Source organism: Ranitomeya imitator, chromosome 1, assembly GCF_032444005.1.
Source record: "Ranitomeya imitator isolate aRanImi1 chromosome 1, aRanImi1.pri, whole genome shotgun sequence".
NCBI lineage: Eukaryota > Metazoa > Chordata > Amphibia > Anura > Dendrobatidae > Ranitomeya > Ranitomeya imitator.
Window position 1 is genome coordinate 73,198,035 of NC_091282.1, and position 24,733 is coordinate 73,222,767.

At 44.8% G+C, this 24,733-nt stretch overlaps 1 protein-coding gene across 3 annotated transcripts; it reads right to left on the minus strand.

The window, feature by feature from the left end:
• Positions 1–1,450: 1,450 nt before the first annotated feature.
• Positions 1,451–24,410, minus strand: DNAJB5 (DnaJ heat shock protein family (Hsp40) member B5). Of its 3 annotated transcripts, none has more exons than XM_069748093.1 (5): positions 24,190–24,410; positions 15,131–15,361; positions 12,698–12,946; positions 10,386–10,978; positions 1,451–2,197 (listed from the first exon to the last, which is right to left on the minus strand). In XM_069748093.1, the coding sequence occupies exons 2-5, from the start codon at positions 15,267–15,269 to the stop codon at positions 1,964–1,966; spliced, it is 1,215 nt and encodes a 404-aa protein (XP_069604194.1). In that variant the 5' UTR covers positions 15,270–15,361; positions 24,190–24,410; the 3' UTR covers positions 1,451–1,963. The 3 variants fall into 3 exon arrangements, with proteins under 3 accessions (XP_069604194.1, XP_069604202.1, XP_069604211.1); XM_069748101.1 differs by lacking the exon at positions 24,190–24,410 and adding an exon at positions 18,755–22,486; XM_069748110.1 differs by lacking the exon at positions 15,131–15,361 and having other exon boundaries at positions 24,190–24,250.
• Positions 24,411–24,733: the final 323 nt, after the last annotated feature.

Genomic DNA, 24,733 nt, shown 5'->3' on the forward strand with positions numbered 1-24,733 from the left:
GTGACCTCACTATCTAACTTCTCCTACAAGTGATTCTTGGGAGTGATCTCACTATCTAACTTCTCCTACAAGTGATTCTTGGGAGTGATCTCACTATCTAGCTCCTCCTACAAGTGATTCTTGGGAGTGACCTCACTATCTAACTTCTCCTACAAGTCATTCTTGGAAGTGACCTCACTATCTAGCTCCTCCTACAAGTGATTCTTGGAAGTGACCTCACTATCTAACTTCTCCTACAAGTCATTTTTCGGAGTGACCTCACTATCTAGCTCCTCCTACAAGTCATTCTTTGGAGTGACCTCACTATCTAGCTCCTCCTACAAGTCATTCTTGGGAGTGACCTCACTATCTAGTCCACCTATAAATCATTCTTGGGAGTGACCTCACTATCTAGTCCTCCTACAAGTCATTCTTGGGAGTGACCTCACTACCCGCCCTTTCATACATGTCACTCATGGGAATGACATTGCTATTGAACTTGTGCTACAAGTACTTCTTGGGAGTGAGTTTACTACCCAGTTTCTCCTATTTTCCACTCCAAATAATAAGCTGTTGAAGTTGTAACGGTGCCTGATGGTAGGGGGACAATATGGAGATTGGCAATATTTGTTCAACATCCATGTTTTCTTCTACTGAAAGAGAGGATATCCTTAAAACTGCACACCACATTCAACAAACACAGACAGTAGATAATGTGTAAAGGTTTCTTTTAACAGGAACGAAGGAGTGACCTCATACTCAAGCTACTCCTACAAGTTCCACTTGGGAGAGACATCCCCAACCAGCTCCTCCTAGTCATCACTTTTGACCTGCACCTACGAGTCCCTTTTGGGAGTGAAATTACTATAAAGCTCCTCCTGCAAGTCCGCCTTAGGAGTAACATCAGTGTTCTTCTCCACCTACAAGTCATTCTTGGGAGTGCTCTATCAAACTCCTCCTACACGTTCCTCTTGGGAGTGACCCATCAATATCTACCTACAAATCCCTCTTGAGTGTGTAATCCCTACCCAGCTCTTCCTACAACTCTATTTTGGGAGTGACATCACTATTCGTCTGCATCTACAAGTCCATTTTGAGAGTGACCTCACTTCCGATCTACACCTACAAGTATTTCTTGGGAGAATATCAAACATCTCCTACTCGTTCCTCTTAGAAGTGACCTATCAATCTCTACCTACAAGTCCCTCTTGGGGGGTGATACCTCTATCCATCTATTCCTACATGTCCATTTTGGGAGTGACATCAGTAACAGTTTCCACCTTCAAGTACATCTTGGGCGTGCCCTACCTATTGAACTTCTCACTCGCTCCTCTTGGGAGTGACAACTATCCAGATCATTAGAACTACAGAGGTAAGGGTGCCCGACAGCAGGGATGTCAGGACCACGATCCCTCGGGTGAACAGTTTTAACAATGTCAGATCACCCGTACATACAACGCATGGATCAGTCTTTCTAAAATTCACAATTTTTACTTTTTATTTCTGCCCAGTGTGTAGAAATGTCAAAATCATCGGTCACATTAAATTATATTTACAATTATGCTCTTTTTACTTTAAAAAAAAACGTATTCTAAAAGTCCATAGTTCATTGTGTGAGGCTAAAAATACTGATAAATCGAATTATAAAGGGAATCAAGTTACAGCTGTAAGTCCAGAATTTATACATGTTAAAATACAAAGAACTAGTCTAGTGCCCCCATAACAGTACAAACGGATGCCAGGGCCTGCCCTCTGTGCCCTCCCTCATCGTCCTTTGTCACACGGAGATGGCGGGCTCAAACTTTGGAAAAAAAGAAGTTTATTGTTTTTATTTTGAGCTTCAGGAAGTTGTTGTCTTCTGCATAGAATTTGGGTTATAGACTGGTATTCCAGGATTTAGACACTGGAGGTCTCAATTGCAAAACTCTTGGCACAAATCTGTAATTTATTGCATGGGGCCCCGGGCCCCTGTGTACATATAATACTAGGAACATGGCAGGTGCTGTTTGAGGAGTTCACGGGTTGGTTGTGGTATTCTGTCTGGAAATCGTACTTGAAACTCCACTATTAGGTCGCCGCGCTGGGTGGGGACTTTGGGGAAAGGTAATCCTTCACCTCGTAGCCGTTTGACGGTTCCTGGTTTGATGACGTCGCTGCAGGGTAGCGGGATGACCCGGCCGTCGATGGTGGGAATGTTGACGGTGCAGCCACACAAAGCCTGGAAAAAAATAAATATCGGGTCAATAAGAGTCTGGGGCCAGAGAGCAAACTCATTATAACCTATAATAATACAGTAACTTTAATAATGTGCTGATCTTGTTATAGCAAAAAGAGAGTTCCCCGCAGCACAGAGTATTTCAGGGCATGAAAATGCAGAACTGATTGGCATCATTGACGAGATGGAGATGGCAGGACAGCGGTTCCATACTGAAGGGTAGGCTACATTGCAGATGGTGCTGATGTACCAAACTGACTATAAACGAGGAATAGAAGTTACCCGACACCTGGTGAATGAAGTCATGAGTATTCAGGTCGTTTGGTTTTGGCAAGGGGAACTGGCTCTATATTAAATGGGTTGTCTGGCCTTAGGCTGCAAGTCTGCAGTCCCACAAATGGGAGAGGGTGATCATTTGACTGAAAGTAAGCGATTTGCATACTTCCGGCCACAATCCAACTAGACGTGTTTGACCTCAGCCAATACACTTGCATTGAGTGAGGCCACGCACATCTAGTCAGCATGTGACCACATACGCAAATCGCAAAATTGTGGTCACACACCTGACGTTGGCGAATCTTGACACGGTCAGACAACACATTTAAGGCTCTGCCTATATGGCTGAGACACAGATCATGCGGCTAGAGATTGATACAGCAAGGGTGAATGGGTTCGCTCTACGCACGCGGTGCTGTGACCGTGACAAGTACCTGACACATGCCATACAGCAATCTTTGGCCTGGTGACCTATACAGCCAAAGTTGTCTTGTAACCTAAGCTGAAATTTTTCTGAGTCACCCCATCTGCATGGTAAACTCCCTTTATATCATGAGGATGGAGAGCCAAGCTATTCCTTACGACCTGGGTGTTTTATAGAGGAAAATCAGAAATGAAATGCATCATTACATGTAATTATTTCCAACTACACTCAGTCACTTATGATCTCAGCTCTGCAAATCCTTCTTGTGCCGCTCCACCCTTATTAATAACGCCTGCGTAGTCTGTAATGTTAAAGGTTTAATGCCATAGCTCTAGAATATGTCATCACTAGCTTTAGGATATGCCGTCACTTCATGATTGGTGGGGATCCACCTCATAAGCATAAAGGAAAAATTTAGATCTTCGGCCCCCTTAAAGTTTCTCTTGTAGGAAACTGACCTTCACTGACCAAAGATCCTAGTAATAGGAAATTACAGAAATGGAAATACCCTTAACTCATAATATTACACCCTTGTGCATTCAAAGTACTAATTGGCTTTTTCTATATAGTAATAGAAGTTGATGACAATACCGGATTTTATGTTGGTCTTCACTTTGTAGGTGTATTCCCATCCGATAAAAGTTCTCAGGATGCCCACTGATCCTGAGGACGAAGCTGAGAGTTTCCCTGCCCAGTGGCACTCTGTGCAGAAAACTACAGCTCGCTCAGTCTCTTAGTTGGGCCATTCTGCAGTTGCCCTGCACAGAGGGAGGATGGAGCATCAATATCGTGGCTGTGGAGTCGATAAGCCAAACCTCCGATTCATCAACTCCGACTCCACAGCCCTGGTTACTACTGAGCATGTGCATAAAGTGCAGCACAGATTAATCTTAACTCCGCCTCCTCAGCACTGGTCACTACTGAGCATGTACATGAAGTGCTGCACAGATTCATGTCCACTCCGACTCCAAAGCACTGGTCACTACTGAGCATGTACATCAAGTGCAGCACAGATTAATCTCAACTCCGCCTCCCCAGCACTGGTCACTACTGAGCATGTACATGAAGGGCAGCACAGATTCATCTCCACTCCGCCTCCCCAGCACTGGTCACTACTGAGCATGTACATGAAGGGCAGCACAGATTCATCTCCACTCCGCCTCCCCAGCACTGGTCACTACTGAGCATGTACATGAAGTGCAGCACAGATTAATCTCCACTCCGACTCCCCAGCACTGGTCACTACCGAGCATGTACATGAAGTGCAGCACAGATTCATCTCCACTCCGACTCCCCAGCACTGATCACTACTGAGCATGTACATGAAGTGCAGCACAGATTAATCTCCACTCCGACTCCCCAGCACTGGTCACTACCGAGCATGTACATGAAGTGCAGCACAGATTCATCTCCACTCCGACTCCCCAGCACTGGTCACTACCGAGCATGTACATGAAGTGCAGCACAGATTCATCTCCACTCCGCCTCCCCAGCACTGGTCACTACTGAGCATGTACATGAAGTGCAGCACAGATTCATCTCCACTCCGCCTCCCCAGCACTGGTCACTACTGAGCATGTACATGAAGTGCAGCACAGATTAATCTCCACTCCGACTCCCCAGCACTGGTCACTACCGAGCATGTACATAAAGTGCAGCACAGATTCATCTCAACTAAAGGCCGAGATCCTTAGACCAGGAACAGAACAGACATTTCATAACTTTCCAAAATGCTTATGAAAACATTTACAGCATTTTACTACTGTACCAATTTATTAAATATTTTAGGAGTTGGAGTCGGTACATTTCATACCGACTCCACCAAAATGGACACAGACTCCAACTCCACAGCCCTGGTCAATGTGCATGGAATGATTGAGAAGCATCCCTGTAATTCTCGGGGACAAAGAGGCCTTAGAAGTCCCCCCCACAATGATAAAATGATGGCATATCCAATACAAAGACCTTAGGATGGTAATACATTTTGGAAGATTTCTACCGGCTAACACGTTTTACCTACATTAGACTGAGGGTAATTGTAGCAAATAATCATTCATGAGATATGCCACTAATCTACAGACTCTATTTCCACAAACTCAGAAGTGTCAGTCTTCACTGCCATGCTGCATTCTATTCATGGACAATAAAACATAAAATAAAACTCATATTTTGCGGTGCCTGGAACAGTAAGTTCCTGACTGTATCAGATAACAACCATCTATCAAGGTCCCTAATTTAGAGTTTTAGCATTATTCTCTCCAACTCTGAAGTTCTCCTTCAAGGCCGCGACTTTCTCCCCACCCCGGATTCAGAGTAATCCTCCCACAGAGGACACTAGATGTAACTGCACCTATGGGAGACTGCGCCTATCGCCAGCCAGGAAAGAAACCTCTGCCCTCCTTAGAAATTTACATGCCTGGAGCAGAATCTGACCCTGACTATTCCTGGAACTGGAGAGGTGCTAAATATGGACGAGGCTGTGACAATGTCCACATCACAATCCCACGGGAGCAAAGCGAGCGCTGCTGTGAGGCTCGCACCTTTAATGGTGCACAGTTATTCACCTTGACAGGTTTTCAGGACATGGCTTCATGCAGTAACACAAAGATCCATTAGCTTACTTGTTAACCCCTGCAATTCCAGAACATGGAAGTACAGAGCAAGACCGAATTAGAAAAAAACGGAAATATTTAGACAGCAATAGTGTGAAATTGTGACTTATTATAATATGGCCCCCTATGTATAAGGATATGACTGCTATAATACTCCACCTATATACAAGAATATAACTACTATACTACTGCCCCTATTTACAAGAATATATGGTAACTACTATAATACTGCCCCTATGAACAGGAATATAACTACTATGATACTGCTCCTATGTACAAGAATAACACTACTATAATATTGCTCCTATGTACAAGAATATAATGCCAATAATACTGCTCCTATGTACAAGAATATAACTACTATAATACTGCCCCCTATGTACAAGAATATGACTACTATAATACTGCCCCTATGTACAAGAATATAACTACTATAATACTGCCCCTATGAACAGGAATATAACTACTATGATACTGCTCCTATGTACAAGAATAACACTACTATAATATTGCTCCTATGTACAAGAATATAATTCCAATAATACTGCTCCTATGTACAAGAATATAACTACTATAATACTGCTCCTATGTACAAGAATATAACTACTATAATACTGCCCCCTATGTACAAGAATATAACTACTATAATACTGCCCCTATGTACAAGAATATAACTACTATAATACTGCCCCCTATGTACAAGAATATAACTACTACAATACTGCCCCTATGTACAAGAATATAACTACTACAATACTGCCCCTATGTACAAGAATATAACTACTATAATACTGCCCCTATGTGCAAGAATATAACTACTATAATACTGCCCCTATGTACAAGAATATAACTACTATAATACTGCTATGAACAAGAATATAACTACTATAATACTGCCCCTATGTACAAGAATATAACTACTATAATACTGCTTCTATGTACAAAAATAAGGCGAATTTTCAGTCTAGCTGGAATAACACTTTAGTATAACTGTGTGTGAAGGTAAGAGCAGTAACATTGGGCATCAGGACGGCACATACATCAGTCATTGCACAGTATGTGTTGCAATGCTCCAGACATAACACCTAAAGGTCAAAGATCACTTGTCTGGTGTCAGTAACAAGTTACTGATATGTTCCCACTGTCTGATCCCTTTTCCACAGAAACAACATTAACAGATTTTAAACTAAAAGAAAAAACAATTCTTCTCCAGCACTGCGAAGCCTCGCTGCACGTACATGTGATTCCCTGGTAACTCTGGGTATTAATACACATGCAGCTTTTTATAGCTTTTCTGGAAACTCTGCAGTGACCAGGTGTAAGAAAACAAAAAAAATAAAAGGGGCAGCCGCACACATGGGAATTTCCTTGAGCTGCATTGTGGCGCTGAGGCAAAAGGGTAAGGGGAGTACAGAACGGGCAAAGAGAGTACCTTATTTTTCGGACCATAAGACGCACCTTTTTTTCCTCCAAATTTGGGACGAAAGTGTCGGTGCGTCTTATGGTACGGATGTAGCATGTGGGGAGGGGGGCAGCAGTGAGTGGGATCGCACTGTTATCCCACTTCGGGATGTCCACACTGCCCGGAATCAGTGCTGGGGAAACCATGTGGTCCCGATGATTAAGTGCAGTGAATATTCATTAGCTACTCCCTGCCCACCTATCAGCTGAGCAGTGAGCCAGGAGAGGCAAATGAATACTGCACTTAAGCAGGGACACACATGGCTTCCCCAGCGCTGATTCCTGCAGCAGCTGGGGAGATCTGTGTGTCTGGGGCAGGAGGAGGCAGCAGCAGCAGGGTCCGGGGGAGAGGAGATCGCTGTACCTTCCTGGGCTGGAGCTGAGTGCTGTGCAGTGTGCACAAGGAGGACCTGTGATGATGTCAGAAGTGGGCGGGCTGGAGCATCACATGGCAGCACAGAGCCCTCCCTCTTCTTGACATCATCACAGGTCCTTCAGACTCCAACACTAGAATCTGCTGGCTTCCATTAGGCTACGTTCACATTAGCGTTGCGCCGCCCTGCGTCGGCGACGCAACGCGCGACGCATGTTAAAACGCGCGCAAACGCGCGCAAAAACGCGCGCGTTTTGCGACGCGTGCGTCGTTTTTGACAAAAATCGGACGCACAGAAAATGCAACTTGTTGCATTTTCTTGCGTCCGACGCTAGCGTCGGAAACGACGCACGTGGCGAAAAACGCCACCCAAAAAACGCACGCGTCCCCTATGTTAAACATAGGGGCGCGTCGCCGCTGCGTCGCCGCTGCGTCGCCGACGCAACAGCGGCGCAACGCTAATGTGAACGTAGCCTTACCTGTGCTGTGGAAAGGCAATAAGAGGGAGGGCTCTGTGTGCAGTCATGGGATGCTTTTACCTCACCACAGTGTGGCTGGTTAGTCTTTCCAAAACACAATAAAGCACTCTGCCACTTCTTTAGTGAACTATAACTCCCAGCATGTCATATGACCTGCAGGACATGCTGGGAGTTATAGTTCTCCCATTGGATTTTAAAGCAGCACTCCAGTGTTATTTTGCAGTGCTGGAGTGGTGCTTTAAATATAAGCCCTGTGCCCCCATTCTTATACTCACCCTCCAGCATCTTCATATAGTACTGTACAGACACCACACTGGTCCCGCAGCTTCCAACATAATAACATACTATTATATGTGGTGTTATTATATATAATATGTTATTAAATATTTTACCACATTTTTTTTGCTTAAAATATTTTTTTCCCTATTTTCCACCTCTAAAACCTGGGTGCGCCTTATAGTCCAGTGTGTCTTATAGTCCGAAAAATACGATAATAATAACCAAACAGAATAATATAAAGATCAGCATTAGGCAAGTGCCAGACAAGCAGGAATATGACACATTGCTGCGGTTTTCCCACAATTTTGTATAAACCACTGTGTTTTGACACAGCTTTGTGGCAGTTACAATAAAAAAGAAAACCTGGAAGAAATCCTTGTTAGACAGTAACCTCTGAAAAAGCATTTGCTAGACAACCTCTGAAGAAGCCATTTTTCTAGTGAGAAACCTCTGAAGAAGACCTTACTAGACAGCAACCACTGAAGAAACCCTTACTAGAGAGGAACCACTGAAGAAGCCCTTACTAGACAGCACCTCAGAAGAAACCCTTAGCAGAATGCAACCACTGAAGAAGGCTTTACTAGAGAGCAACCACTGAAGAAGGCCTTACTAGAGAAGAAGCCCTTACTAGAGAGCACCTCAGAAGAAACCCTTAGCAGAATGCAACCACTGAAGAAGGCCTTACTAGAGAGCAACCACTGAAGAAGGCCTTACTAGAGAAGAAGCCCTTACTAGAGAGCACCTCAGAAGAAACCCTTAGTAGAGTGCAACTACTGAAAACGCCCTTGCTAGAGAGCAACCACTAAAAAAGCCGTTATTAGAGCCCAACCGCTGAAGAAGCCCTTACTAGAGAGCAATATCTGAATAAACTCCTACTAAAGAGTTACAAGAACCTTGTAAGTAAACAGTAAATCCCTAAAGGAATAACTTGCAATATTATGTTACAATGTGTCAGATTTCAATTAAGAGACAAGTCCTTATTAAATGTTGAAAATGGAAAACCACCCAGCCGCGGTCATTCATCACAAGACGATGATTTAGTGATTATATAGACTCCTCTTTAAATATCACAAGAAGTCTACTCCGGATGCACGCCCAGTGACAGCACTGCTGAGCTCACTGCGTCTCTAAATAAACCCATAACAAGCAGGATCAGGTCCTGGGCTCGTATTGCATGAACAGGGAGCGCTGCCCTACTTAGTCTAAGTTCAGGTCTCTTCTCGCTCCTACAAAATATCTTTTGACCCTGCAAATGATCTTTCCTTTAAAGAATGTTCCCAGTAAGATCCTCGTCCTTTACCCAGTGATTCGCAATATATGACCAAAATGTGGATAGCTCCATTGGCAAAATGATCACTCACCAGTAGAGATGAGCAAAAAGATTTACAGAACCCCTCAAGACACATCAGTAATCCGTAGTTGACGAACAAGAGCCTTATGAGCCTCCTCCTCTTACCAGCTGGCATCCTGTTGCCTCTTCTGATTAGCAAACCCAACATGACATCATGATTATGTTGCGGTGGGCCTACAAGGATGTTGGCTGGTAGAAGGTTCGCAGTGCTCCGGTCGGCTGCTACCGATTACTAGTGATGAGCAAATATACTCGTTACTCTGAGTATTTTTTAGTGCTCGGAGATATAGTTTTTCTTGCCGCAGCTGAATGATTTACATCAGTTAGCCAGCATAAGTACATGTGGGGGTTGTCTGGTTGCTAGGGAACCCCCACATGTACTTATGCTGGCTAACAGATGTAAATCATTCAGCTGCAGCAAGAAAAACTAAATCTCCGAGCCCTGAAAAATACTCCGAGGACCCCCGAGCGTGCTCGAAAAATCTCGAGTAACGAGTATATTCGCTCATCACTACTAATTACCCACTAGGCCACTGGACTGGGAATATGTGAATCGTTTTCAGGTTCTCAATCATCAAACTACTCCTATCTAAATTGTATGGCCACCTTTAGAGAATTATTCAAGGTGTCTCATGACTTCCTATCTCAGTGGCAACTAGTTAAGGACCTGAGGTGGTCACAGGACATTCTATCTGCTGTATAAGAGACTGTTCCTCTACGCTACACGTTTGGTTAGGACTGTTGAGCTACTGTAGCCAACGGCCTTTAAAGATTTGTGTGACGTGTTCTTCAAATCTACAAACCTTAATAATAGTCAATATCCTTGTGGGTCTTACCAAATTGGGTCCAGCCTCTGGTGAGCAACTAATCAGACATTTGTTTATAATAATAAAATGCCCTTAAAATGCAGATGATGTTTTTAGAAACTGCACTTACCTCTTTCAAGGTGATCTTGGCCGTATAAACTATGTTGGACCCATCTCGCTTGAAATGTGCATGTGGTTTGTCTTTTAGTAGGAACACAATGTCTGCGGGGATGTTTTCTGATGTGGCATCCCCCTCTTTAGGAAAGGTGATCTTGGTCCCCTCCTTCCAACCTTTCTTGATCACCACATTTAGGATCTTGTCCTCAGTTCTTACTGTCCGGCCATCTGGGTTCAGTCTTCTCCGTGTGATCTTCATTCGTTTGGTACAGCCGTGATAGATTTCTTCCAGTGACACTTTAAGCTCATGAATGACAGGGGGGTCTTGCACTTTCCGTCGATTGTGCAGCTGATCTGGGTGCCGCCGGTGGAATCCGTTCACCCCAAAACGCCCAAAGTTATTGAAGGGGTCGTCATCATCATCTTCGATGTCCATCTCTTCGTGGTCGAAGCCATTGCCCATACGGGTGCGACCGGAGCCAAAGAAGATGTCAAAGGGATTTGAGCCTCCAAAGAAAGATGCAAAGGTGGCATGAGGGTCCCCGTGGAAAGTGTAATGGAAGGAGTTCCCAGTGTTACCAGATGATCCACCTCCTGTCTTCAGACCTGCATCGGAGACAGAGAACATTGCTCATGAAAATGTAAACTCTGGATGTGTACCAAGTGTAACATATGATGTAACTCATCATCTACCCCTCCTTTCTCATAAGAGGTGGTTGTCCGGGACCCCAATTGATCATAAAGTTATCGTATATCCTAATGATACGCCAACACTTTATAATATGAGAACATTTCGAAGGGAAGAAAACATCTTCCAGTGAAAACATGTAGCTGCATACTGAATACTACACAGTTGTGCACAGCTCTCCTTGTAGGGTCACACTAGATGTCTTAGCCCTGGAGACATCTAGTCTTGTTTGCAGCAGTCGGTGATAGCTCTGGGCAAGAGGATTGCTTATTGCTCTGTATCCCAACTCCAAGCACCACGAAAACATCCTCATGTGCACAAGACACATGATCAGACACAAATCTGGCTCGGATTATTTCGCAGCATAAACAGTGGGGCCGTTCTGCACAAATAAGTCTTGGTAGGTCCAAGTTATTAATAATTGCTGAAGAGCAATCTGGAGATGTCTACATAATGACAGAACAACAGTGGGAACGGATAACATTAGATGCCAGTGTTCAGTTCTGCTAACACCAGGTTACAGGCGGCCATCTTTTAAAAACATGGGGTGGACATCATGTTTTTGGTCATACGACCAAATATACTTGTGCAAATTGTCTTCAACTCGCTGCTGTTTGGTTGTAATAAACCCCCAAAAAACAGACAAATCGAACATGTTTGGAAACACTTGCGGTAAGTTATAATGCGACACCATAAGAAATCATTAGACGAGATGTCGCAATGTGTGACACATGTCTCCATGAAACCCTGGACTAAAGGGCAGATACACCTGCACATCGAAGTACATGTAAAGTGCTGTTCACATCTGTGCCAAAACCGTCCTACTATATTCCATCATATTTAATGGAAAAAATATACCGTATATAAAACTGCATGCAGCACCATTTTTTGTAATGGCAAAGTGTCAAATGCTGTGCAGTACCCTATTCTTAATCAATGGAGTCCATACTGCTGGTGTCCATCATGTATGCCACCAGCACTGTATTTTAGTGTCAGTAAGGTGATGTGAAAAGTCCTAATACATGTGGTGGCACCAAGTATGACACTGGTCCCACTATGACACCTATAAAATATGCTCCAATAGGTTATATGGGCCACTTCTAATAGAAACTTCGATCCCTACATTTGGGTTGTCCCCTAAACATTTGTTGCCCATTTACCAACAGGATAGGTAATGTACGATCACTGGAGATTTGTCTCCTGGGATCTCCACCAACCATGAGAACAAGTTTCCCAAAGTCCTCTATATCAGGGGTGTCAAACTGCATTCCTCGAGGGCTGCAAACAGGTCATGTTTTCAGGATTTCCTTGTACTGCACAGGTGATAATTTAATCACCAACTCATTATTTGTGTAGGTGATTAAATTATCACCTGTGCAGTACAAGGAAATCCTGAAAACATGACCTGTTTGCAGCCCTCGAGGAATGCAGTTTGACACCCCTGCTCTATATGAATGGGGTGGTAACGAGCATGTGTGACTACAGGGTACAGGAATGGTGGTCACCCATGCACACTACCATCATCTTTCCTTGGGATAGGTGATGGTCTCAGCAGTTAGAACCACAGCATTCATGGTCACGTTATTGGACATATTTCACAGTCGTTGACACATCCAATCTGGTTTCAGGGTCCTTACCTTCTTCTCCATACTGGTCATACACTGCCCTCTTTTTGGGGTCACTGAGAACATCATAGGCTTCTGCGATTTCCTTGAACTTGTCCTCTGCGTTGGCATCCTTGTTCTTATCTGGGTGGTATTTAAGGGCCATTTTCCGATAGGCTTTCTTGATCTCATCTTCGTTGGCCCCTGAAGGGATGCCCAAAATCTTGTAGTAGTCCTTTCCCATGTCCACTGTTTGAGGTTTCTGATCTAGAATCCTCGCTCCTAGAAGGAACCCAACAATGTGATAAATGCATCAATATTCATAACAAGTCAAACCAATATGGTGAAGAAATACTTGTCTAAGGCTAGTTTCACACTAGCGTTTTGCTGAGCTGCGGACTTCCTCCGTGAAGCCCCAGTCACGGCCGCACCTCCACCGCTCAGCTCCACCTACGTCCGCATGTGGCCTGCGTACCTATCTTTAACATTAGGTAAGCAGGTCATGCGGACGTATAAGGATGCTTCCGCATGCGTAGTTTTGACGATGCAGAGAAAAAAAAGAAATTCCAACCAGCTGCGTTCGACGCTGGCCGCCGCATCGTCAAAGCGACGCATGCGGAGGCATCCGCATACATCCGCACGACCTGCGTACATAATGTTAAAGATAGGTATGCAGGCCGCATGCGGACATAGGCGGAGCTGAGCGGCGGAGGTGCAGCTATGGGTGGGGCTTCACTGAGGAAGTCCGCAGCTCACCAAAATGCTATCGTGAAACTAGCCTAAGCTCATTTTAGAGGAGAATGGTAAAGCTACCATACACATTAGACTGACGTTAGCTGAACCTGCCGATATCGACAGGTTTGATTGACAAGTTTAATGTGTATGTTGAACCCTACAGATAATAGTTAGGAGATGTAAGGATCTGGTATGCCTGATTTCGGACTGTCTATCCTTTTGTTTTCTAAGGCATAAGCCTCCAGAGATGTCTATCAGCAGCACTCTCACAGACAGCACAAGAATGTTCAGTAGCATGGTGGGCGAGATAGCTGCCAGCCAAACACTCAACCAAAGCAATGTTTGTTTGACAGTCGTGTCCTCCGAGTATTTTTTAGTGCTTGGAGATTGTTTTTCTTGCCTCAGTTGAATGATTTACATCTGTTAGCCAGCATAAGTACATGTGGGGGTTGCCTGGTTGCTAGGGAATCCCCACATGTACTTATGCTGGCTAACAGATGTAAATCATTCAGATGCGGCAAGAAAAACTAAAACTCCGAGCACTAAAAAATACTCCGAGGACCCCCAAGCATGCTCGAGAAATTTAGAGTAACGAGTATATTCGCTCATCACTATTAATGACCTAACTGATTTTCAATGAATTCCTTATATCGAAACTGTCATGTGCCTCTAATTGCACCAGATGACAACATTCCAGGGTTCTAATGTTAATTTAGTATTAATTTAAAAGAGTAGGTTAGTTTTATATGTCAGTACATGGAGGCATGGCCAGATCAAGACTGGTAGGTGCCAATGAATTCAATATTGTAAAGAAATTCTCTATGTGCTGGTAAATCCTTTTCCAAAGAGCTCATCCATCATTCTTCAGAGAGAAGGGACCCAAAATATATTATATGCTGACAGATCAATGTCTCATTATCTGCGTATGGCCATTCTTAGCAAGAAAACAAAGTTTAAAATCTGATCATGTCAAAGTCAATGACTATCCAGGAAGATGCTGAAGTTAGTAAGATAGTCAGCCCCGAAGGCAATTGTTAAATCACATTTCTAAAAATTGGTTCATGTCCAAGACCACAGACATTTATACGAGCACCTATCAGACTGACCATATGAATTTTCCTGGGCCAATAATGGTAAGCTTTTAGATGCAGAGGCCAAAAAACAGATTTATGACCCATCTCTCAAACTTGAGCTTTCTGAGGGTGGCTATGCACGATGGATGATCTTCGTCTAACGTGTAGATGTGGAAAAGTCATAAGTAGAAAGATGGATCAGGCATGTTGGTTTTAGACCTACCTGATCCTTTATTCTCAAAGAGAATAATCCACAAGTTGAGAGGTATCTGGCAGAGGGACACTATTCTCTCCGTCTCGAGAAAATGGTTGAGTGTCCAAGTATATAAAGGTGGGCAGTAGAAATAAACAAGCATTTGAACAACCTTTATCTAAGGAATATAGCTTCCAACCCAACAAAAGTCAAGGCTACAGCTGTGTAAGGGTGCATCCCTGATTGGAACTTTGTATACTGCGCACATGTGATGGAAAGTTCCTTTGCTAAATTTGCTTTTCAGCATAGTTGTAAGAAACCAGGCTCCTGTCTTAAAATGGTCCTCTTTAGGAGACCGCACCCATGTACCATTTTCCCCCCCAACCAGTCATAGAGATACACACTGATTCCACAAACACTTATGCATGCAGAAGTCACAGAACCTTAAAGAAATACAGTACCTACCCCCGAAATGAGCAGAAAGAATTCCCAAGGTAATCCCCACTTTAAAAAAGGTGGTTCTGCGCTTCTCCTGAGTGCCGTCGCCAATAGACTTGATAAAAAAATCGTTCCCTACTTTTTGTCTGGGTTCACACTTAAACATGATTTGTGGCCTGCAGACTTGTGGGGTGGGCTAAGAGGTCCCACAGGTGCGTCAGGATTGCAGGCTTCCTTCTAGGTGTTTTAGGCAGACATCTAATAGAAGGAAAAAAAGTTTTGGAGGTAGGAAAGACCTAAAAGGTTCAGTGTGTTAAAACGAGAAAAATGGGAGACGTCGTGAATGGAGATGACAGTGGTCTTCTGATGAATACTTTCTTGACGATGAAGGGTTTAAGATGATACAGAACACAACCACAACTCATAATGGATACAGATGATATTTCCAAGACATATTTTGTACTACACTCTGAACTTTTATCCGTCAACCAATAAAATAATCTGAGATCTTATATTTCGTGTTCAACTGGATAAACTTGGGGAAACAATTCTGAGAAAAGATCTGAAAGATCTTACAAGATGGTGATAACTTATGAGAATATGTGGGGACCCCAACCTAAGCAATACAAATCTTAAATTAAGGTGAATGATGAACTTGTATAAAAGCATAAGCGGAAGAGATGAGGCTTCCAGAGCAAAACTTCTCAGAGGTTGAAGACTGATGAGGACGTGAAACATTGTTTAATATGCCTCAATGACAATTTCCAATGTCCTATACTAATGATTAACTCTGAAAGAACAAGCTGTTTTATGCAAAGGTACGACAGACAGAACAGGGAGGAAAGTTCTTTCTGCTGAGCTAGTAATGTCCCCTTTACAATCCTAAATTGAAAAAAACTAGCTCAGCAGGGACAGGATTTTGGAAAGGAAAAGCCCACATATTGTGCTCTGCAAAAGCTCAACATTATCTACCCTCACTGTCTGACAATGGAAAACCGGCCATCCAACTTGCCAGTCTTGTAGGATAGGTCGATGTGCTACGAGATGTTCAGTGGAGCGCTGCAACGGTTTCTTCCCATGGAAAACAGGAAATATTGTGAGCTAATTGCATTGTGCATGATTTTCAGCTACATGTATGGGGGGCACAGGTGTTTTGTCCGTACTGTACAATGGCCTCTAGTTCCAGGAGGAATTAAACGGATATTATAATGGCAGTTCTTTTTGGTAGCTACCCCTTCAGTCAATGTTACACCTATTAAAGAGACTTAAAAATATAATTAGAATGCTGAACCAAATGAGCAATTCTCATCTGTAGACAGGTTTCGGAGTCATTGCTCCTCATCAGTACACAGCTTGGTACTGGTTGGCTGGGAGATGTCTCCGATACAGCTCATGGAGGAAGTAGTGGACCTCTGCTTAGATATAGCTGGTAGCATTGCCTGTAATCTGGGCTTTACAATGGCCGATGATCCGTCAGGTTCTAGTGGTAACGACCCATCGTTTACAATAATTGAGTAATGTGAATGGGTTGAGCGACTGAACGATGTGACCAAAAATACTCCTTCATCTTGCATAAAATTACTTAGGAAGAGTGAAAACATCCTTGATCATCTTTTGAAGATGAAGTAATTTAAATGGACACGGTTTGCTTGCTCAACGATTAGACTGACAAAAAGTAGGACTGGAACAATCACTGCTCAACCATTTCTTTTAGGATTCTCATCCTGTATTAACACTTGTCTGACATTACTTGCTGGATGGGAATGACAATAGCATGGGTCATTGTGTAAATGATTATCTGCTCGTGTAAAGGAACCCTAAGACTCTCTTTCAGGAGAACCTCGAAAGCTGCAAATGCATCTTACCCAATCAGTACCCTACTCTGTACTGACAAACAAGAACTCCTAAAGAGCTGTCTACACATAGGTGCCCATACAACATCAACAGCCATCCCTCTCGAACTCCCTACACACATGCCCTAAGTTTTCCTAAGCGTGGATATGTTCTCAATCTGGAGAGGGGAGTAAGCTGCTGTGAGACTCTTCTAATGGCAGCTCATATCCCCAACAACAAAAAGATTGCCACTAAAATTTAGCATGCCTGATACTTCCATACACATAAAAGATAATCAGCTGAAATTGCCTAAGCCACTTGACTTTGCTCTAATGATTAAGGCCAGCTTAAAAATATCAATTGGTATTCAAGTGTAAAGTCCACCATTATGTAAAAGGTCACATTGACCTGTCAGAAGACTATCTCAGGAGGTGCAAAAGACGGCAAATTTACCAAATTAAGTCCTACACTGTTGCTCAACGTTCCAGCACTCAAATTACAACATAATGGAATTTAACGGAACTTCGAGAACAGCCATCCAGGTGTTTTGGCATAACAAATCTGTGGGTTATCTTCGTACATGGTATGGCAGAAAGCCAATTTATTTTACTGCAAAGTCACAAAGATAGAAACCATTCCCTTATGAATTTGGCCGGCTTTCTCAGCAAGTTTCCACAGGATTTATAGCCATGAAAATGTCCTCCTGACCATAATATTAGGCAATTACCTGTGAATGAATCACCTGGGGATTGTCCATGCTTGGTTAGCTTCAATTATCCGGTTAGAAGGAAGAGTTTAAAAGCGGCTACATCTGCTGTATGGATTTAATTTACCTTCTAAATTGTCTGAATTAGTTCTGCTAGCATCATCCCTGCAATATTGAGATTGACCATGTAAGTGCAAAGCCAACCAGAGATAAATTCTATAGAAGAGCGAGAAAAAGATGACTTTGGACTCCACAGTATGACATCGGGGTGGCTTCTATAATTAGTTGAGAAAATTTCAAGTTTCATAGGGCAGCATGGTGGCTCAGTGGTTAACACTGTAGCCTTGCAGGGCTGAATTCAAATCCCACCAAGGATAACATCTGCAAGGAGTTTGTATGTTCTCCCCGTGTTTGCGTGGGTTTCCTCCGGGTTCTCTGGTTTCCTACCACACTCCATAGACATGATAGGGAATCTACATTGTGAGCCCCCATGGGGACAGTGCCGATGATGTCTGTAAAGCGCTGCAGAATTGATGGTGCTAAGTGAGTAAAATAAATTTCAAGTTACAGAAATCTCAAGCCAGAGACCCAAGGTCGTCTTGTTCTTGGAGGCAGTAGTGGTCCTATGTTTAAGGTCTTCTACAGAACCTCCGACATGACAATAGATATCTAGAAGTGGCTTTCCTCTTTTGCAGATTTTGATTACTTTTCGAAGATTCATCTCTCTAAGAAGTTTTAACAACCGGACATGTCACATTGCAGACAGATAAATGAAAATCCTATGGTGGGAGGACAAGGCTTTGAGAAGGATGTAAAAGGGTTAAGTCCCCGTTATAGCTCACATCTATGTTCTGGAAACACTATGTGCTCAGATGAGTGTGTGGGCGGTTGAACTGTATTGTATAAATGCTCTGATATCATGCTGGAGGTTCTGTGTAAAGCCCACCTACTTTGTCACTTGCTTTATCTATAGCTCCTAAGGAACATCGGGTGCCCTCACCTACTTCTGAGAACATTACACTGTGCGTCTGCTGCCCACATGCTGCCCCTATTTCTGAGAATACAAGTGGCAGCTAACATAAGGTAGACATAAGGCTCAAAACGCCACATACCTCAGTGAAGTTGGTGGAACAGGGGTGCCCACATAAGGCCCTTCTCGCAGAAATAACACTTTCTCAAATATTGTCCATTTGTCAGGTTGGCTCACATCGGACCAAGAAGAACCAGATTTAGGTATGAAAGTATGACAACATCATAACGGTTTTTGAGATGCCAGGGTCTCAGAAATACATGCTGTCCGTCTGTACCAAAGACAAAATGAATGGTGTTGTCCTACAGGAATAAAGGTGGCCATCCTACGTGTGATGGGTGTAAAGAGACTGAGGTAGTTGTGAGACTCTTGAGGAATTTCTACCATCCACTTCACCTGCCTGGGTAAAAGTTGCCTTATTATATAGCTAAAGCCATGTAGTCCATGACAAGCAGGGATATCAATCCGACTTTGCTGCCTCTCCATGGCCTACAGAGTGGCACTCGTGATTGGGAGCCAAAGTGGTGGCCCAACCGTTGTTGACTTCGCTAAGAGTATGATTGAGAGATAAGTTGCATTTCGCACCCACTTGTCCAGGAGATCAGCCTTCTAAAACAGTCATTAGCTGAATCTACACAAGCCTTGTGTAAATTAAGGCGATGAATGTATGAATACTTGGCACAAAGGCATTTAGACCTTCGACACCATGTTTGATCACACAATTACATGTAACCTCTTCTCCGAATCCATTATTGCCAACGCTCGGTGAAAGTCTCTGAAATGAAACATCCAGTTCCTCACGGCCACGGCAGATGACAAACCCAACACAACTTCTTGGGCAATTCCAGGAATTTCTCTACCATGTGTCACCCAGCTGGAAGGAATGATTTCATTGCTGCACGCATCCGACCGATCCTGCTGTTCGGCAGCTATTAATAACATTCCAGGGTGAATGTCTCTTAGTTGCCATCATCACGGCTCCCCAGTGTTTTCAGCAATGTGATGTGAAGTAGCGCTCTTCCATCCAAGAACTGATATTCTTAGTGCCATGAATCAGCCGTGCAGCTGGAAACATGACCTCAGCCACAGCGAAACGAGGACAAAGCCCCATATCAGTACTTGGTTGCCATCTCCCGCTTCATACCTTTATTTGGCCGATCTTCAGAGATTTCATGGGGCTGACCTTATTTTTCGGCAAAGATTCAATTCAATTTACAGGGTAGTTTCGAAAACTTTGACCTGATTCAACACTATGAAAAGACTCTGATTCCGAAAAAGTTCCGAAGGTCGACAGAAAATGGTCTTCATCGACCTCTTCACTGTTCAAAATCTCTAGTGTGTGGCCAGGGATTTAGGATCACAATACTGACTGCTTATCTTCAGGATAGGTCTATAATATTTGATCGGTGGGGGGGGTCTGACTCTCAGGACTCCCCCCTGAGAAGCTGATTAAAAGGGTCAGGACCCTCATGGAAATCTCATCTGAGATGCCATGGAAGCATTGGAGAGGATGTTCTGCAGACAAACAGACCGATCTGATATCCTATCTGAACCCCATTTAGACAATCCCCAGTCTGTATACCTACACTGACAGACCCTGAAAACTATCAGGAAAGGACAATAAAACCCCCTTATCAGGCAGAAAACAGCTGTACTGAATACTCAGCTGTGCAAACAGGACTAGGGTTAATATATAAACCAATCCCAAATGTTTGCATGAGGCTCCTGCTAGGAATGAAACAACCCCCTGAGCCCCCCATTAGTGTATAGAAGGAAATCACAGCAGCCTCTACTTTGGGGAACCCCTGTAGCCTCTAGGGGACCCATCCAGTAACACAACTCTTTGTACACAGGTTCAGGCCACTTTTAATCGGAGAGGATTTTAAAAAATGAAACATCCAGCAATTTACAGATAATTAGCATTTCCCGTTCCACCCTTCTAGTTAGAAAAAGTGGTAGCAGACAACCAGATGAGAGTGCCATCCTAAAAAGGAGAAACCGGAAGAACGAGATTCCTGCTCTTTGCAGCAAATTATTTCATTTTCTGAGTGAGTCACAGTGACAGGCGCTCGTCTGCCGCTGAGCACGCCGGCGTGAATACAAACGCAACAAGCCGTTAGAGGGCTGATTCATAAGGAGAGAGGTCCTGGAAGTTCAGGCAATCATTAGACGGATGTACAAAAATTAGAGGTACGCCACGGAGTACAGGGTCTCAAGATGAGAGCAAAGCGACTTAATGGCAAAAAATCACACGTGCTGTCGTCCTCGTCACCCAGCTTCCCTACAATCCTGAATGTGATGTCTATATAATCAAACAGGCACAGCCACCATCCTGTATTACTGTCATGGTGGCTCAGTGTTTAGACCTGTAGCTTTGCAGCGCTGGAGTCCTGGGTTCAAATCCCACCAGGGACAACATCAGTAAGGAGTTTGTATGTTCTCCTCGTGTTTGCGTGGGTTTCCTCTGGGTTTTTCGGTTTCCTCCCACATTCCAAAGATATACTGATAAGGAATCTAGATTGTGAGCCCCAACGGGGACAGAAATGCAAAATGCTGCAGAAATAATGGTGCTACATAAGAAATGCATAATAATACGCATATAGATCAGAGCACATGTAGGCCTGGCAACTATTGGTGGTCACCCAACTTCCCCTGAAACATAAGATATTTCCACTTTCTTAGAGTCCTGAATGGCAAATCTGTCATCACCTCCTGCTTAATGTGGGGCGACATCTGTAGTTTGGGTAGTTATATATCGATCAGCCATAATATTAAAACCACTGAACAGAGAACAGCCCGATCTTGAAGTTGATGTGTTAAAAGCAGAAAAAGTGGGCATGCGTAAGTGTCTGGCCAAATTGTGACGTCTACACGACTGGGTCATGGCTTCTCCAAAATGGCAAGACCTGCAGGGTGTTTCGGTACGCAGTGATTAGCGGCCACCAAAAGTGGTCCAATAAAAGGATGACCGAGGAGCCTAAGTGAGTGCGGACAGAAAGCGAGCCGGTCTGGTCCGGTCTCCCAGAACAGACACTGTAGCACACGGTCGGGAAGGCTACTGCCAGCCTGGGGGGCTGTGTAGTCACAGATTTATCAGAGCACCCATGCGGACCCCTGTCCATTCCTGAAAGTGCCTACAACGGGCACAAGAGCATTAGAATCGGACCATGGAGCTACTACCCTTAAAGGGGTTGTCCAGGCATAGCGTATAAGTGAACAATCCTAAGGAAAGGTCATCAATATTCGATCGAGTGGGGTCCGACATCGGCTCCCCAAGATCAGCAGTGATTAGGTCTATCCTTCAAAAGGACAGAAACCGACCTGCAGTACCCAGCAGAGACTGCTACACCCTGACTCGGGCTGCGTAGAGGTTACATCTATCCTCAGCCGGAAGTAATAGCTGATCGATGGAGATGTCGGACTCGGCTATTGATGGGTGATCAATATCGTACACCCCGAGAACCCCTTTAACTAAAATAGCCTTAAACGTTTGAAAGAAAAAGGAAAAATGGCATTAAATTGGGAGAAGGTGGTTTTTTTAAATCAGATATGGTACTACAAAGTCTCAACAGATCCAAAGCTTCCACCTCATACGGCGATCAATCAGTAATTGAGCAATTAGGATGTTTTCATGCAAAGGATCGGCAATTAGTGTGAACTGCTGTGTAAAGAAAGCATCCGGATTGGATTCCAGCTCTGGGATTTCTGGGAATTGGAGGCGGGGGAGGGGACACATTGCAGTGCTGGATATAGAATGGAGGGATGTGCAGGGAGGGTGGCTCTGCTCAGCACAGATGGGCACGGAAAGCTCTGCAGACCCAACACTTGTGCCAGGCGGAACTGGATCCTTGCTAGACCCCCATGGCGCGGACAATCTGAGGGGACAAGGAGCAACCTTAATTCCATGGTTACCCCGCAGGAGAGCTGGGAAAGCGCCAAGACCCTTACAGGAGCGACGGATGTGGAAAAGCCAAAATGCCCCCACTGGGTTTGGCTCTAATGAAAGTCCTATGTAAGAATCAGTGATTGTGTTCCTGGCTTCGCAAGTAGAAGTCCTTATACTGTTAATTTATCCCCTCACCCGACCTACATCACGAAACATGACATCAATGCCCCCCTCCTCATCTGTAATTAGGGGGGTGAGGTCAGGGAGGGGGTTCAGGTTTTCCCCCGGTCGCTGGGAGACGTGAATGGACCGAGCGCTGTGGCAGCGTTCCCCGCCGTCCTCCCTATGAATGAAGCCGAACGAGCGTGGTAATTCCCAGTCACGTTACCAGGCATGAACTCATGGTGAGGACATGGCGGAAAAGATGGCTAATGTGCCAGCGGAACGGGGAGGGGGGACACAAATGTACCCCGGACTATGGAGGGGAGACCACTGACTATAGGGGGGAGATCACTGACTATAGAGGGGGAGATCACTGACTATGGAGGGGGGGGGATCACTGACTATGGGTGGGGAGATCACTGACTATAGAGGGGGGGGATCACAGACTATGGAGGGGAGACCACTGACTATAGGGGGGAGATCACTGACTATACAGGGTAGATCACTGACTATGGAGGGGAGACCACTGACTATAGGGGGGAGATCACTGACTATGGAGGGGGGGGGGGAATCACTGACTATACAGGGTAGATCACTGACTATGGAGGGGAGATCACTGACTATGGAGGGGAGATCACTGACTATGGAGGGGAGATCACTGACTATGGAGGGGAGATCACTGACTATGGAGGGGAGATCACTGACTATGGAGGGGAGATCACTGACTATACAGGGTAGATCACTGACTATGGAGGGGGGATCACGGACTATGGAGGGGGGGGGAATCACGGACTATGGAGGGGGGGGGAATCACTGACTATGGAGGGGGGGGGGAATCACTGACTATCGGGACCAGACAGAAGAGATCTGCTCCTTCCTATCCTGTTATGCCCGGCTGTACACACGGGGATACACTATGGTCCCCAAGACTATTAGTTATGTCACCACTGATAGACGGCGCCCAAACCGCTTGTCCTAAAAGAAGGGCCACAGGACGGCTGGGGACAGACTACCGCCCGTCTGACCCTGCAGGGTCCGCACTGTGCCAGCACAGGCTATGGGTGAGGAGACCATAGGCCATAGAGAGATTCCGGATCTCAGGATCCACGTCAGGGTCACAGCACAATTTGAGGGGTAAAACATTCATTTCCAGTTGCCTAAATAAAGGGGGTCACATAATACTAATACTGGGTGAGGGCAGAGGGTGGGGGTGATAGTGGGGAACACACAGGAGTTAGAGCTGACCACACAAAGGTAGTGGTAGAATTAAAGGGGGTGCTCTATAGTGTAGTATACCCCCAATATGCGGATCTGACAGTTCCAGATCCTCCTTCACACGGTCCTGTCAATGTGACACCCTCCTCCCTCCTTCCTCCCGGTGATCTGACACACTGCAGTGATACATGGTAACAGACAGGCACAAATGGTGAAATAATCACTCGCGCATGCGCACATCAGCGTTGACTTACCAGTTCGCCGCCCGGCTGCTTTCTCAGCACCCAACTGAATCCCAGAGTCAAGAGACAGCCGGCAACTAGCAGCAGCAGTGACGTCACGGGAAACCCGCCCACGCTCCTTCGTGCAAGTCGATTTCATTGGCCGCAGGCTCTCACATACCTCCAATCACCGCTTGGCTCCACGCAGCGGTTTTTTTATTATTATTATTTCGCCGAGTAGGCGGGGCCACGTCAGTTTTTATTCAGAATCCGTTACACTCGCTCTGCTCAGGCGCTGATGATTGGCCAGTGGCCACGCGGATTCTGAGGCGTGATTGGTCAGTTCCCAGCTTGTCGCTCATATGCTGATTGGCTGTAGATGCTGTGACGTCACACGTTAGGTTATAGCTATATATATGGACGTGAAGGCTGCTGCTTTTAGTCTTGCCCACACGTCGTGATGTCACCAGGTAGTCTGACGTCACGGAGGAGGTGGAGGATGAGATTGTAGGGTGACGTCAAGTTCAGGGTGGAGAAGCTCAGGCTTTCTAGGTATTGTGCAGCCCCAGCTCCCAGG

Bases quoted from the DNA above. Each gene is read 5' to 3' on its own strand.
- DNAJB5 (XM_069748093.1), bottom strand. From the start codon at position 15,269: ATGTTTAAGTGTGAACCCAGACAAAAAGTAGGGAACGATTTTTTTATC. The intron at 10,979-12,697 runs GTAAGGACCCTG...TCTCCGATGCAG, and splicing joins TGACCAGTATGGAGAAGAAG to GTCTGAAGACAGGAGGTGGA. The intron at 2,198-10,385 runs GTAAGTGCAGTT...ATTTTTTTCCAG, and splicing joins CCAAGATCACCTTGAAAGAG to GCTTTGTGTGGCTGCACCGT.